Here is a 17367-nt window from a genome sequence, read left to right as displayed (position 1 = left end):
GTTAAAGAAGCGATGGAGAAGCCTGGCGGAAAAAACGGAACCGGCTGGGCATTCCATATTCTATTTCTAGCAGTGTATTAGAAAAATGGAAACAAACCCATGGAGTACAATTAGGTGGAGTTTGATTATGTAGGAATACAGACCTTTGTGACCTTTACGTCTAATAGTAAAATGGTGAGGGGGAACTAACCTGCAATATCCCATAATTGTAGCCGGATAATCGTATTAGCGTCCCAATTGAGCACTTTAAGGGCGAAGTCCACTCCGATCGTCGCTCTATAATGCTGACTGAAGAACTGATGTACATATCGCTTGATGATGGACGTCTTCCCTGTACCCAGCTCTCCAATCACCAGGATCTTGTATAAATGCTCCCGCCTCTCAGCACTTGCAGTGGCATGGGCCTGCAATAATGAAAAGTCATTTAAAACTCTGGTCAGTGATGGAATTGATAAATAATAATTTATAAGACTTGGCGAAGCTTTTGAATAAGTGGACCGTTTATTAATAAAATGTGGTTTTGCACTGCCTATAATGGGATTTCAAGCCAGTCAGTATAATATATTTTAATGTCTTTGGTGTGTACGCGAAATTCCAATTTAAAATGACTGAGTTAAAAAATCTCTTCTTAACAATTCCTCTTCATCATAAATCTTTCTTGTAGTAGTAGTAGTAACATTAATGTGGTTCCAAGCACAAAATGTTATTTTAGGGACCTTCGTATGTATAATATAAGTTGGTAGATTAGGTCAACCATGAAATCGACAATTTTATGGAATGCATTTTATCTTTGTAATAGATAAAATGTATCTATTTATTCATGGAGATTTCGTATGTAACTTGAAGAATAGTAATTAATATACTTGTATGATTAAAACATTCTTCATTCTCATATATTTTAAAATCGATAAGCTTTCCTTATATTTATAAGATTACTAGCTGATACCCGCGACTTCGTTCGCGTGGATGTAGGTTTTTTAAAGTTCCCGTGGGAACTCTTTTATTTTCCGGGATAAAAAGTAGCCTATGTGCTAATCCAGGGTATAATCTATCTCCATTTTAAATTTCAGCCCAATCCGTCCAGTAGTTTTTGCGTGAAGGAGTAACAAACATACACACACACACACACACACATACAAACTTTCTGCTTTATAATATTAGTGTGATTTTACACTTCCTCAAATCCCTTCTAATAGAAGACATCAGCATAACATTTAGTTCCCATCAAACGAACATTAAGATTATCGTTACGATAAGAATATTTGTTGCGTAGGTATGTTGCCTAATCTATACTAATCTATACTTCTATACTAATAAATAAAATTGAAGTGTCTGTCTGTAATCTATACTAATAAATAAAATTGAAGTGTCTGTCTGTAATTTCGAAATAACTGCCTCATATTAAGCTCATAGGGTTATTTGAACGATACCTTAACTGAATTACACGTTTTTTAAATTTTTGTCTGTCTGTCTGTCTGTCTGTCTGTCTGTTTGAAAAGGCTAATCTTCGGAACGGCTGAACCGATTTTGACGGGACTTTCACTGACAAGTAGAGGATTGACCAGGGCGTAACATAGGCTACTTTTTTAACCGACTTTCAAAAAGGGAGTTGTGTTTTTTTACCTATTTACACCGAAATCTCCGAGATTTCTGAACCGATTTGCGTAATTTTTTTTTAATCGATAGAAGAACTTTGCGACATTGTTTCATAAAAAAATTGGATTCCAACTCCTCAATCCTGTTGCTGCAGGGGACCTGACCACCAAGACTGATGGGATGGAATCTAAATCCACGCGGACGAAGTCGCGGGCATCAGCTAGTATATAATAGGAGTAACTAAATGACTGATAATATATCAACGTGTGGTTAAAACAGCGAGGGCCAAAAACTTGAAATTTTGACTTCCACAAGAAGAGATTTCGAAAAAGTCCAACGGGAATATCAAAATCTAGTTGTTAAATACAAACTTAGTACATCCTATTTATGGCTTAGCAGACCATTAGTTAATTCATGTCAATTAAAAGACAATTTGCCGTACACGTCCGATCTAGAATTAATTGATGCTGCATTGATGTACCGGTATAATCGAGACAGCTTGCTATCTTTAATCATGGTCAGAGATATAATATTCGTGTAGGTAATATCCAGAGTCGTGACATGTTATTAAATTCATACTATGTGCATATTATTAGCATATCTACATACGGTGTTCCATGATTTAGTATTTACTGAAGAATCCGTTTTATCATCAAACAAATCACGTTTATATATAAATTGAAAATTACATAAGACGCAGATACCTACCTTGTGCTACGCCATATAAAGTTCAAAGGGTGATAGAAGGCAATTATAATTTGAAATACGTTGTGGACAAGGTTATTTAAATGATTACCTACCAGAATATATTAGTCAGCGACAGTATCCAACAGTTTAACGCACGCTCCGAGGAAAGGAGGGCCACATTTGGACCACGGACTAGACAAGACTACACCCGTAACTAAATTGTACGATATTGATTTGGTTCAAATAAGGTTCAAATCAATTGAGCTACCTATGTTACCATTTGGCTACATAATAAATTACTTTATCAACGCTCCTATCTTAAAATTCTGATTAAATAATTATAATTAATTCAAAAATATGAATGATTTACGCCTAATGATTAGGAATTTTATTCACACGCATATCTAAAACTCGTGTGAAAAAATTGACAGAGTGATCTAGAGTGAAGGAAACCTCGACTTGATCCTGAATCGACGGTATTATGTCAAAAATTAGGCTACGGAAGACGTGAAATCCTGTGAAATCAAAGAAAATAGGCGTTTCATAGGCTACCTAGCCTCAAATCTAGGTGACATTTGACGCCTGCCAGTGACGTCGAAGCCTCGACGGTGTTACAAGTTCCCTAACTGTCGTGAAATGCTTTAATTAAAAAAAGGTTCCTATGAGATAGTTATGTACTACGAGTAATTACTTATTTATATATTGTGACTAGCGACCCGCCCCGGCTTCGCACGGGTGGACATTTATTTTTTCTATTTTCCGGGATAGAATATAGCCTATACGGATTCGGAAGAATCCCTCTAAGTAATGGTAAAAGAAATTTTGAAATCGGTCCAGTAGTTTTTGAGCCTATTCAATACAAACATACAAAAATACAAAGGTTTCCTCTTTATAATATTAGTATAGATAGTATAGATATCATTTTGTAAACGCCTCACGCCTAAATACATAATTAGATATGTTAATAATTCTGGTACTTATTTGACACAAAATAGATAAGAACGGATTCTATTATAGGTACCTACTACTCAGTAAGATATCTGTGCCAAGCCATGATATTTAGCAATCACAGATTATCACTTATTTATTTGAATGACATATGACTCAATTAAAAAAAAAACTTTCGTCATTTCAGTTGCCAATAAACTGATAACAGCTCCAATATTGTTTCTCAATATATTAACCACAAAAGTTGGTATTAATAACGTCTAAGTAGGTAAGGTTTGAATAATAATAAGCTTTTTTACCCGATTGCAGCACAGCCAAAAGGAAGGGTTATGATTTTTAGTAGTCTATGTATGTATGTATGTAAGTATGTGTGTATGTTTGTATCCATTGTATTATGTTTGTTCCACCGTAGCGCCTAAACTACTGGGCCGATTTTGATGAATGAGGTGTCAATCGATTTGTCGTAAAAGTCCGGGTGACATAGGCTACATTTTATACGAAAAAAATTGACCTAGCGGATGTTACATGAAAAAAGTGGGGTCTCCAAATATTTTTTTTTTGCTATTGTATCGAGTGTGAAATTAAAAAGGAGAAAATTCTGAGTTCATAAATATTTTACTGCAACATTAAAATATACCAAGTGACAGAAAAAACAATTTTACTATAATATTTCAGCGTTTATTAAGACTATCGCACTCGGGTTTAAGTTTTCAACTTTATCTTGTTATGTACCTACCTAAGAAACCTACGGGCCCTCATAAATGAACAATCCTTATTTTGCAACATATTTTTATACTCACATTTCTGTTATATTTTGGTGGCATCTCCAAAAACTTGTTAATATCAAAAAACACGAAAAACACAAGTATTAGTCCAGTAAAACACAACCGTTGAGTCTGAAAGATGTTTCACAAAAACGCACATTTCCACACCCACCACTACTTTTAACACATTACAAAAATTAAGTATTTAAAAGTACTTAAAAACTTAATGTATATCCATTAGGTACTTATCCGTTTTATATATTTAAGTTGCTTAAGAATCCTCTATATCAGTGAAATCCAGTTAATAATCTGTCAATACAATAATCATTTATTTCGTTAATTCATTTTAAACACTCCCTTTAATTATTGATTCGTGGATAATATTTGTATAGAAAGTTTTATATTGTATTTATTGTAATTAAAAGCGAATTTTAATGTATCCGTATTATTGTACTTATCGACCCAGTTCTTTGAATACACTGAGAAAGATTAAAGTAACTTTAAAATTTACCACTTTTACACAACTTTGTTGCCAAAAAACACGTATGACTCTGAAGATTACGAATAAAGTTTTCTAGTGTGTAAAATAAGTACGTTCCGCCGTCATTTTATGATCCTATTGAACTGTTTCGTAGCAATGATCGGGTATTTATTTGTTTGCTGTGACTGGTGCTTATCGGACATTTGATAAAGAGAAGGTACTTAAGTATTTGTCATTTACACTTACACCGGCGACGACATTGTATCTAGTTAGGTAGGTACATATTATTTATTCTGCGCTGTTATCTTCGTTATTAAGCAACTGTAGGTAGGTATTCAAATTATACGCTAACTAATGTTATTACTTGACTAAGGTAAGGTTGGATAATTATCGCAATTTATTTAATTTTGTTTGTTTTTCTAACTATTAAAACGACTAAGTATTAACCATTAATAACGATAATTCGTGTGAATATACTTAATTATTATTATAATATGATTAATATTCCTTTATGTGACCACCATTAATAACCCCTCTCTGCCCTTATTCTATTTTTAATTTAGTAATTTTTTGTCTTTAATTAATTTAACGGTTTTCGTTTCACAAGTAGATTTTGTTTTTTGTAGAAACTACGCCCTCATAGAATTTATACCTACGCAGAGACGCATTGCATAAGAATTTGAAACGTTCATCCCAATTTAAATTATAGGCTCAGAGCTCACCTAAGAATTGCATATGGTCGGTCTTACACGGGCAGCTTGAAGCAGTCAGGATTGACTGCTTCAAGCTGCGACTGCACAGTGAACGACAGTCTTCTATTTCCATAACATAGAACCGCTCGAGCAGTTGTGAATGCTCCGGGCGGTCAGCATAGCAGTTATCAATGACAGCTTCAAACTGTTGATCAGTGACTGCAAAGCGGTCCGTGTATTTTGATCACTGGCTAACTACTCGGTACGCCTAGCTACCTTTTTCCTTGGCTTTATGTTCCTAGATCTCAATACCGACCAACGAATAAGGTAGAGATTAAGGGTGAGATCTATAAACCGCACTCAGACTTTGCTTAGACTTAAGCCAGAGTTAAAACGAGACAGATGTATATCTCTCACATAAATCTGTCTCGTTTTAACTTAATCTTAAGTCTGAGCAAAGTCAAAGTGCTCTTTATAAATCTCACCCTTAGCTGAGCATACTTTGACTTTGCTCAGACATACCTTATTAATACCTTATTAATAGGTAATGTCGTCTCTGAGACTATGTTCCGCGCACGAGAACCAGAAATACTTGATCTTGGCCGTTTAACTGAGATAAAGGCCTCTATTTTCAAAGGGCAACAAACCTCCAAATAGTATAAAATTTACTAGGTACCTACACCTACCAGATTTTGTATCTATTTATTTAAGAAACTTGAACCTATTGCCTATTGAATTTAATCCACTTCATAAAATAAAGGTTATTTCATCTAGATTTCAAAATTTATTTTACAGCATCCTAAAAATAACTGGATTAGAAGAAAATTTTAGCGATAATCCTTGTATTCGAAATGAATCTACTTTACATAATAAGAGGATTTCTGGTTAAAAGTAGATTTTTTTGCGGAACTTTTATGTTAGACCTGAGGTTGGATTACTAAAAATAGCATGTATCTAAAGATTTCCTTAGATGCTATTTTTAGCGTTATAGTGTTTATGCAATATAATACCTATTGTGCTGCATAATATCAAAGTACCTAAGACGCATTTGCTAATAATAATAGTAAAGTAATAATAAAATAGAAATAAATAAACTAAATAAATCCTTAGATAGATAAAAATTTAAAACTATCTTTACACGCAACTCGCAAGCAAAGTTCAATCCAAAATATATTTGCAATTTTGCCATGGATGTGACGATGCACCCTATAACCTTTTTGAGAAACTACCTAAGAACCTATCTGTTAGTGTTTGTGTGGATATAAAATCAATACTTTCAAACAGATAGACATTGTAACTTTTACTAGGTACATCACTTTCGGTCAGGTAATTCTTACTAAAGGCCGCGGAATTGATTCCCAGATGGATGAGAAAAGGGATGTTGAAAAATTAAGAGCATATTCAAAGTGCTTTCTAACGAACTAACCTAAAAATAATTACTTACTAGCCGGAATTCAGACATTTTGTAATGGTCCATTAAAATATTAAGTACTTATATTGAATCCATCAATGTATTCAGCAATGATTAATTACGTTGCGATAATTGCTAGTCATTACCTACTTATTAAACGAATATTCTTGTCGTTCTTTAGAAAACACTGTTGTTTATTGACTACAGCAAAAAACTTTTTTAAAGTTCAGTTGCGTGATAGGCGGTTAAAGTTATGTTAAGGTTACAGTAACAATTTGACCATTGATGTAAACGAAATGTGGGTTCACAAGTTATTATTCATACTTCCATAGTCAAGGCTATGGGTGTTTTGGTCCAAAGCTAACAAATTCTGAATTGTGCAATCCAGATTGTATTTTAGGAAAAACAAGATTTTCCGCTTTGAAAAATGTTTTTTAGACACCTTATTAACAAAACCCCACACAATCACACTAATATCACACTGTATCACACTAATATTATAAAGGCGAATATATGTTTGTTACTCCTTCACGCAAAAACCACTGGACGGATTTGGATGAAATTCGGAATGGAGATAAATAATATCCTGGATTAGCACATAGGCTACTTTTTATCCCGGAAAATCAAAGAAATCCCACGGGATTTCAAAAAACCTAAATCCACGCGGACGAAGTCGCGGGCGTCAACTAGTAATATTTAAAGCGAAACAAAACTTATATTGTTAGGCAGGTATGTACCATTTTGGCGATTATCCTTTATACGTAACCGGAATGTACAAGTATAACTTTAACCGCCAATCATGCAACTGGAACTTAGTAATGCTTCATTTGATATTTGATCGTTGACATGATCTTTACCGCAAATGTAACAAAACACTTCAACTCGTATCTATTGAACCTCAATAGCTCAACGACGCACCTAGATGCGGACTTGAAACTGAATGGTCATCGATTCAAACCCCACGTGGTTCTTTTATCGTACCAAATTCCAATCACAAAATTGAAGTAGAAAGGCATAGAAAAGTAGAAGTAGAAAAGAAGTCTATAGATTCTAAAAACTACGTGCGTGTGTACTAGGTAAATACCTAGTTACCTGACTACTGACTCCAAAATCTAGTTAATATATTATTATCCAACTAATATCTAAAAATCCTCTAGAGCCTATAAACAACAACTATGTAACCGTAGATCCACAGAAATTAATGGAAACAAGCAAGGCTAAAGGCAGTGTTGTATAAGAGAATCGGTAACTGCCTATATATTGACTAAATCCTTTTTATCAGTGCGCATTACTACCTTTGATGCGATTAGTAATTGTATCATGAACACCTGCACTGTTACAGATCGTAGTATACGTTATTTAAATTAATTTTAATCATTTCTCTGCCAAAGTTACTAGAACCTGATATCCAAACTGACCCGAATACTATGCGAATGAAGTTAGAACATAGAATAGAATATAGATTAGAATCATATCATACTTAATCTATACTAATAAATAAAATTGGAGTGTCGGTCTGTTTGAACAGGCTAATCTTCGGAATGGCTGAACCTTTTTTGAAGGGACTTTCACAGACAAGTAGAAGATTAACCAAGGAGTAACATAGGCTACTTCTTTAACCGACTTAAAAAAATAGAGGAGTTGTGTTTTTCCACCTATGTACATCGATATCTCCGAGATTTCTGAACCGATTTGCATATTTTTTTTTAACCGATAGAAGAACTTTGCGATATTGTTCCATAAATTTGGATTCCAACTCCTCAATCCTGATGCTGCAGGAGACCTGACCAATCCACGCGCGCGAAGCTGCGTTCATCATCTAGTAGAATATATTTTTATTCAAGTAAACTTTTACAAGTGCTTTTGAATAGTCAAAATAATTTACCACTGGTTCGGAATGCCGTTCCTACCGAGAAGAACCAGCAAGAAACTCAGCGATTGCGCTTTTCAAGACGAAAAAGAGTCAGATGCCTAGATTCTATAATATGTAACTAGTTATTTTCGCTTTCATCTTTCTTCAAGTGTCAGCGACATTCCCATCTTCCTCTATAGCTATAGGTAGGTATATAAAGAACGTGTCCTGATTGACTGACTGAGTTTTCAACGCTATAACGCATATCTTTATCGAAGACGCATAGCCTAAACAACTGGGTTTGGAACATGGCCTAGAAACTTAAAATTTTGTCAGATTGATTTTCCGGGATTTTTTATCCCGGAAAATCTTCTATCAAATTCTATCAATCTAGCCTATTTGTTCATTAATTTCAACCAAATCCATCCAGTATTTTTTGCGTTTCAGAATCAGAATTATTATAATACTAGCTGATGCCCGCGACTTCGTTCGCGTGGATGTAGGTTTTTTAAAATTCCCGTGGGAACTCTTTGATTTTCCGGGATAAAAAGTAGCCTATGTGCTAATCCAGGGTATAATCTATCTCCATTCTAAATTTCAGCCCAATCCGTTCAGTAGTTTTTGCGTGAAGGAGTAACAAACATACACACACACACATACACACACACACACACACACACACACACATACAAACTTTCTCCTTTATAATATTGGTGTGACAACCAGACCGATATATTATATATAATAGCTACACAAAGGTGGTTGAAGTGACTAGTGAGATCCCATTAAACATTAAAATACCAAAGAAACGTTGATTAATATTAGATCGTCTTTTAATAACTACCTAACATTATTAGTAATAACGAAGAACCGCAAGTTAGGTATGTGGGCAGTGCTACGTAGGTATCAGTTGGTAATAAGTAGGTACTTATATTTAACTTACGAAAGAAGCCTTAAACGTTACAAGAGTTTAAAAGATCATAGTGATCCGATATATAGTAGATCCTTTGGAGCGTAAAGTGAAATGTATAATACTTAATTGGATTTTGGTTAAATCGTTATGGGTATCAAGTATACAGGCATAGATCACTAATGGATCTTTTTAATTACCTAATAGATGGAATGTATGAAATAACTGGCTGATGTGTCATCATTCAAATAGATCATAAACATGGATGAATTAATGATCATAATAATTATTGTGTTAGTAAAGAAAAAAATAGCACCGAGAAAATTGCAAAAGAGTACAAACGATATGTGCATTTCAAAGGTTAGATTGAAATCTTAAAAAGATAAGATCGCGATAGTTAATAGCGGCCCCAGCGTCCTTCAGCTTAGTAACAAAAAGTTAAGTATAAAAGCGAAAATTCAAAACTTTAACACGACAACATAGCCTAGCAAACTGACCGATTGATATATCAACCTACAGCGTTTGCGATTTTACGTAGGATTTCCTTTTGAGGTACGGAACTCTAAAAATAAAATCTAACGCAAATATTATTATGTACCGAATGTCCTCGAACCAGATTTTAAATAATTGAGCATTATAGTGAGCGGTAGTTATCGATACCGAATTGCACAACTATTGGAACCGCAAACTTGAAAGCTTAGATGGGGTGTCACGTTACGTCTTCGCATCAGCGGTGACCCTCAACCGCATGTTTGAAAACCAAGCGCCTTCAACGGTAGACGATGAAAATATAAAGGATCCAAAACAGCGCTGTTTAATGAACTCAGAGTAATAAAGCAAAATAAACAATTGGAACACAAGAAGCTAACTCCTCTCTGTAACACTTGGAATCGTATGGAGATAGCCGCACTTGCGATATCAAATTCGCGCGGGGAAAAAAATTCTGTGATTTGATTCGAATTTCGCGAGAATATTTTGTGCAGTATGGAGTTGTAATATGGCCCACGCCGCATTAGTGCGTGCAGGTAAAATTCCGTACGCGGTAGAGAAGTAAGGTAGTAGAAGGGTAGTAGGTACTGTCTACCGAACATGAAAGGGTCGATTTTTTTTTTTACTACTGTCTTAAGTAGTAGATACCTCATTACATGTTCCAATTCCAAATTAAGCTTTGATAAAATATAAGAAAGTATTATGTAAGTACTGCCTCTTCTTGTCTTTAATCCAAGCTTTAATCTTAATGTAGGTACCTAACTGAGACGGCTAGAACGGCTCAATCAATGATTGACAGGTTGCAGGTTGTTAGATCCCATCGAGTGTGCTAAAGATAAGTAATTTTATAAGGGCCTTGAAAAGTTGAAACTATGTTAATTAAAAAGTTTCATAACATTGGAATTATAGAAAGTTTTGTAACTTGTATCGAAATATTGGTTAACCTGGATAGTTTAAAGTTATGAATGGGGCAACTTACTGACAAATATATGAATGGCAATTTTAAGATTTTGCATGTAGAAACGTAGACTAAGTATTTTGAAAAATTATAATAGGATCTACGAGAAACCTAAATTCAAGTTGCGGAAAGCTAAGCAAGCTAAGTTCCATCCAAAAAGTTTACACTGAAGAAATAATCCATAGACAATCGTTAAAGACGAAACTGAAACGAATGTGGAATGAACAAATGAATGATTTGAAACAGATAAAGTAATAATGCGCCAAAATAAAATGCTTCTAAAGCAGCAACCTTGTATCAAAGAAAAATCATGCATAGATATTCAAAAACATAATTAATGTAGTCCGTAGGCATGGCTCTCTTAACGATACAATCAAAAGGAGTTCTTGTCACCATAGACGTTCCTGCGCTCATTGAGCCGGCAGGGATTAATCGGGATGATGGCAAAAGACCTGATGGATTGATGCTGGTTCCCTGGGAACGGGGACGGGCGCTAATGTGGGGCGCAACGTGTGTTGACACTGACACATTAGCCCCGTGTCATATCAGGGAGACAGCATCAAGGCTGGGAGCTGCAGAAGAAATGGTTGAAAACGGCAAGCGGCGCAAGTATGCCTCTCTTATCGAGAGTTACATTTTTGTTCCATTTGCCCTGGCGACCCTGGGGCCATGGAGTATTAATCATCATCATCATCATCATCAGCCTGTGGACGTCCACTGTTGGACATAAGCCTTCCCTAAAGAGCGCCACCACACCCGGTCATCATCCTTCCTCATCCAGCCATTTCTCGCCAACCGCTTTATATCGTCGGTCCATCGTGCTGGAGGGCGTCCCACACTACGCGTCTCCACTCAATTATTATGTTACTAGCCGATGCCCGCGACTTCGCCCGCGTGGATTAAGGTTTTTTGAAATCCCGTGGGAACTCTTTGATTTTCCGGGATAAAAAGTAGCCTATGTGCTAATCCAGGATATTATCTATCTCCATTCTAAATTTCAGCCAAATCCGTCCAGTAGTTTTTGCGTGAAGGAGTAACAAACATACACACACACACACACACACACACACACACACACACATACAAACTTTCGCCTTTATAATATTATTAGTGTGATAGTGTGATTATGGAATATTGAAAATAAGTAATAATTGAGTAGTATAAATGCTAAAAAAAATACGAGACATTTTACCGCGATTGATAGCCTCGTCTGATGACAGAAGGGCTGGCTCATTTTTTGCGCAACGGATCAGCCTGGCTGTCCAGTGCGGAAATGCATGCAACCAGTGTTCTTGGCACCATTCCATACGGGTATGATTAGATAAGGCTAGCTTAAAGTTTTATTGTAATATTTTCAATAGTATATCCAAGTTAAATAGGTATATCAAGAATTCATTCATTTGAACTGAATATAGATCTATTAAACATATTTCTAAAATCTATCAGATAAAAAATATTGAACTTGAATTAAAAAATGTATTTTCAAAAACCACTTCAAAATTCATAGATAAAAAAATAAAATAAACAAGACACATCCAAAGTAGTCAAACCGGTACCTACGCGACGTTAAATTGCTATAAGAAGTACGTCTATGCCGAAATAGTTCAAAATAAAAATATTATGTAATAGGTGCATGCATAGTATCTACATTTAAAAAGTAATAAAAGCTAGTGATAACAATTACGAATATCATTTACCTACATAGGTACATTCACAAAATTATTTAATGATCTAAGTACATGAACTTCAATAGGGTACTGTTTGATTTTGAAAATTTAGTACTTATCTAAAATTCCGTAGTAGTTCCTAAAACGAAATCATTTATTTTGTAAAGTGCTGCAAAGTTATAATATACGTACTTAGGTTTTAATTTCCTATTTTATTTCATAACGCTTTTCACAGGAAAAGTTTTTGGAATGGTCTGATGAAAACTAAAAAGACTGAAAATGGAAGACTACCGATCGCGAATGATAAAGTGAAACTGCGCCCAATAAGATTTTAATTTCAGTCAGCCTTGACAAGGCTGACAGGAATCTGCTTTAGGGTGCATCAGAGATGGATTTTTGGTTCATTTTCAATTACGTGACAATTACTGAAATTATTCAGAAAAGCCTGCTATCTATACAGGTACCTATAGGCGGGGCCTATGGCTACGAAACACTTGTACAAACAAGAACGGCTCATCGCTGCAATGCAAAGCACACGGGCAGGCAAGCTTGACGTGTACTCACGAAGGGCATGGTGAGTCCTTCCTCGTAAACTATCGTGAAATGAAACGTACAGGATACAACAGCGACGTCTCAGCGCTGAATCCGCAGCACTCGCACACCGTCAGGTAGCACTCATCGGCTGCGGTCTCCTCGAAGGTCATGGCGCGCGCGCATCGCACGGACAGCCTGCGTCCACTGAGCCGCGCGCACGCGAGCGCGCCGCCGCCCGCCACACTCACCGGTTCATCGTCGGCCTCAGCCTTGTGCTCGGGCTCGATGAGGTCTCCGTAGGCCGGCATGCTGTCCGCGCGCCCCTCCTCGTCCGGCTCGTTGTTGTCGCTCGACTGCGGCGGCGCGGGCGAGTGCGCGGCCTGCGCCAGCCGCTGCCGCGCCAGCGCCACCGCCTCCTCCAGCGACCCCACCTCCCCCCCGTCCGCCTCCGCGTCCTCGTCCTCGTCGTCGTCGTCGTCGCGGTCCTCCGACATCGCGGCCGACGTCTGCGCCACGAATGCGATGCGCCGCTTGAAGGCGCTGCCGGGACCCGACTCCTCGATCGGCTTCGGAATTTCGGTTTTGCTGCGCCGCTTCCAGGCCTCCTTCGTGAAACACCGCATCGCCACCGGATGCTCGACCGCTATGGGTATGAACGGCGGCTCCGGCGAAACGGACTCCGGCACTGAGGTGCTAGGATTCGGGTCGATATTATCCGCGGGAGCTGCCTCCTGATTTTCGGGCTCCTGACTCGTTTCCAGGATCAAATTTTCGTCGAGCTTCGAGTCGTATTCGAGTTCGGGGTCCATGTCCAGTTCGGGGTCCATGTCGGTGGAGGAGGGCGTGGAGCACTCCGCTCGCCTCTTCCCGATGGTGCTCATCCGTTTGAGTAAGCTGGATTTGGATTTCTCGGCCGCGGGCGAGCTGTCGGTGCTCCGCGAGGCGGCGGCGGCGCGGGCGGTCGCCGAGTCTGCGCGTTGTTTCTTGTTCTTCCTACGCATCGTGCGTTCGCCTCGCACGATCTCACTGTCGGATACTGAGGATTTGGCGGAGCCGCTGCGCTTGAGCGAAGCGAAGTGGAAGGGCGAGGCGGAGCGGAACGACGAGCGGAGCGAGTGGAGCGCGCGCTTGAAGCGGGAAGGGCGGCCGGGGCTGCGGTCGGGGGCCGAGTGCGGCGCGGGGGAGGCGCACAGCAGCGGGGGCTCGTCGTCCCGCATGGTGGTGCGGCGCGGACTGCCGGCGCGCCCGTGCCGCACGCCGCCGCACCGCCGCCGCACCGCCGCCGCGGCCTCGCTCCTGATCACCGTGCGTAAACCGAGGATCAACTTTCGGCAAAGTCCTTCAGCTCGAGCCAATCCGATAAGGGTGGCAGTGGGTAGTGATAAATATACTGAACCTTCCAATTTAACCTAATGTAATTAATACCTACCTTCTGTATAATTGGATATTTTGACCTAACTTGAGAAGTGGATACCTAATTTGCTTTTTTACGTCGTCGTAGAACTCATTTTTAACCGACTTCAAAAAAGGAGGAGGTTCTCAATACGACGGTATGTTTTTTATTTTTTATTTTCTTGGGTGCCATTTCTAGTCAAATCAAAATTACATATTTTATTACTAACACTGCGATAATTAGGTAATATCGCAGTGTTAGTAATAAAACATAAGTAGGTACCGTATATAGTAGAGTTATAGGTAAGTGCCTACCTAAGTCTTGTTTAAATGTATCAATTTTAAAAAGGAAAAATTTTGGCCTCTTTTTTAGGGTTCCGTATCTCCAGACAAAAAAAGGAACCCTTACAGGATCAGTTCGTCGTCTGTCTATCTGTCAAGACCCGTCAAGGGAATCACGACGTATAGAGTACTCCGTAGGTACTTCCTGTTGACCTAGGGCCATGAAATTTGGCAGGTTCTGTTGCAATGTCTTATTTAGAAGAAGCAAAGGAAAAAAAATCGCAATTCATGATTAGGCTAGTACCTAACTAACTAGGCACATTACAAAAGAAAATACAAGTGTTATTTCATGTACGATGGTACGGAACTCTTCGTGTGCGAGTCCGACTCGCACTGGCCGGTTTTTGACTGGATATTTGTTTTTCAAATCTCTTTCAAACTGGTTGGACTTGGACGAAACCTGAATTTTGAGAATAAATGAGTTAATTTGCTTTTTTGATGTACCTAGTTGACTTTGATGAATTAATTACTTTATCGAAGGGTTAGGTCCTACTTAAATATTTTGTAGCTATGCGGATACACAGTGCTGTTTGCCTACACTCTATATAGGTAATCAGCAAACTATAGGCAAAATATAGGCAAATAGGCAAAATATAGGCAAACTGCCTCTTGGACGAATTGACCACTGCCTCTATGTATAATTTAAAAAATCTAATTTCCCGTTTGCTTTCATTATGCATTACTAGAGGATACCCGCGGCTTCGCCTGCGTAGATTTCGGTTTTTTTAGTCCCGTAGGAACTCTTTGATTTTCCGGGATAAAAAGTAGCCTATGTCCTTCCCCGGGATGTATCCTAAGTCTGTAGCAAACATTAAAATCGGTTCAGCAGTTGGGCTCTGAAAACGTAGCAAACAGACATTTCGCATTTATAATATTAGTATGGATTATTATCATATTATGTAGCATTATCTTCATTATATCAACCGATAGACGTCCGCTGGACATAGATGCCACGGTCTTGCGCCGCCTGAATCCAGCGGCTTCCTGCGAATCGCGACTCGTTTGATGTCGTATCATATGAAAGGGCTTTACCTGTAATGTCTAAAATAGATTTTTACTCATCACGATCTATGCATAGTTTTTGATTTATCGTGCAAAATGTCGGGAAAAAATACCCGAGTACGTAGCCCTCGGTGCGCGAGTCTGACTCGCACTTAGCCGGTTTTTATTATTTGTTGTTATAACACCAATAGAAAATACACACTGAAAATTTTAACCCTCTACTTATTACGGTTTATGAGATACAGCCCACTGACATACAGACGGACAGACCGAACGGTCAGCGGAGCTAATAAATAGGGTTCCGTTGGCAGGCACCCTTCGAGCTCGGAACCCTAAATAATGTGAACGACCCTAATTTCACTATTATGCGAGTAAATTCATGGAGTGGATTTGGAGAATTATTAATTAAGTACTAAAGTCGTAGAGAGTAGTACTTCGTCCGCGTGGATTTAGGTTTTCAAAGAGTCAAAGATAAAAAGTTGTCTATGTCAATTACAGGGACGCAAGCTGCCTCGGTACTAAATTTCATACAAATCGGTTAAGCCTATGTCCGTCCCCGGGATATAAGCTAACCCTGTACCAAATTTCGTCAATATCCGTTAAACTGTTGAGCCGTGAAAAGGTAGCAGACAGACAGACAGACACACTTTCGCATATTAGTATGGATTATTATAAGTATAGACTATTTGCCTGGTATCTTTTATTTCTTCTTTAATCTTCTTCTTCATTCATATAAAAAAGCCCCTCCTAGGAATTAAGAGGCGTTTCCGTGTTAGGCCATATAAGTCGCCGTTACCGAAATTGGTTCAGAGGATTATCAACCCCCTAAATGAACAGTTGCGTAAATCCCGTCAGGCAAGGTAACGCGATACGTGAAAACATTTCAACAGTCTTCCTCATTGCCTGCTGACCCCATGTGAGTGAACCATAATGTAGGTAGGTACCGTAGTAGTCACGTTGCATTGCTAGGGCGTCAGTTAGCGGAAGGGAAGCCGTATGACACCTACTTGAAGTTTTGATATCGACCGGCTGATACAGATTGTATATTGACAAATAGGAAACATAGGAAACTAATATAGCCTATGGTCAGCGTGGTAGTCTTTTTTTTAATAACTAAATGGGCTTGCCTAAGATGGAGCACGCTTGTCCAGAAGGTGCCTATTCACTCTTCTTTTGAACATACCTGCTAGGTATAGCTAGCGGGAAAAATGGAAGCTGGAAGGTCATTCCATAATCTAGCAGTGCGTATTAAAAACGAGGAAGCAAATCGCCTCGTACGGGACCGTGGGATTTCGACTACGTAGGGATGCAGACCTATCCTATGCCTAGAGTAGGTCTTTGGCCAGACCTTCTTATTCTAAGAGGAGACCTGTTCAGCCGGCAATGGGTTGGTGATGAATGATGATGAACCAATATAGCTAGACGATAGCCTGTGAAACATAATAAAAAAATCAAAACAATTTGTTTATTTCATGTACTTATTTATTTCATGTACAGCCCGCTGGACCGATGACCTGATGAAGGTAGCGGGGAGCGGGTGGATGAGGAAGGCGGAAGACCGTGTTTGGTGGCGCGCTCTTGGAAAGGCCTATGTCCAGCAGTGGATGCTTACAGGCTGATGGAATGAAAAAAAATGTACTGT

General features: G+C 38.5%; 1 protein-coding gene across 7 annotated transcripts in view; it reads right to left on the bottom strand.

The window, feature by feature from the left end:
* Nucleotides 1–17367, bottom strand: part of LOC123871488 (ras-related protein Rab-32) — a 38157-nt gene that overhangs the window by 9019 nt on the left and 11771 nt on the right. For 3 of the 7 annotated variants that reach the window (XM_045915347.1, XM_045915348.1, XM_045915364.1), the window contains exon 2: nucleotides 191–404. In XM_045915347.1, coding sequence (XP_045771303.1) covers nucleotides 191–404 — 214 coding nt within the window. Of the gene's footprint in view, nucleotides 1–190; nucleotides 405–4031; nucleotides 4621–13019; nucleotides 13212–13237; nucleotides 14222–17367 lie in introns of those variants that run through there. The other 4 variants (XM_045915342.1, XM_045915355.1, XM_045915381.1 and 1 more) reach the window with 4 other exon arrangements.

The sequence above is a fragment of the Maniola jurtina genome, chromosome 2 (assembly GCF_905333055.1).
Source record: "Maniola jurtina chromosome 2, ilManJurt1.1, whole genome shotgun sequence".
In the NCBI taxonomy this organism is placed as follows: Eukaryota; Metazoa; Arthropoda; class Insecta; order Lepidoptera; family Nymphalidae; genus Maniola; species Maniola jurtina.
This window is presented reverse-complemented; position numbering and strand designations above follow the sequence as displayed.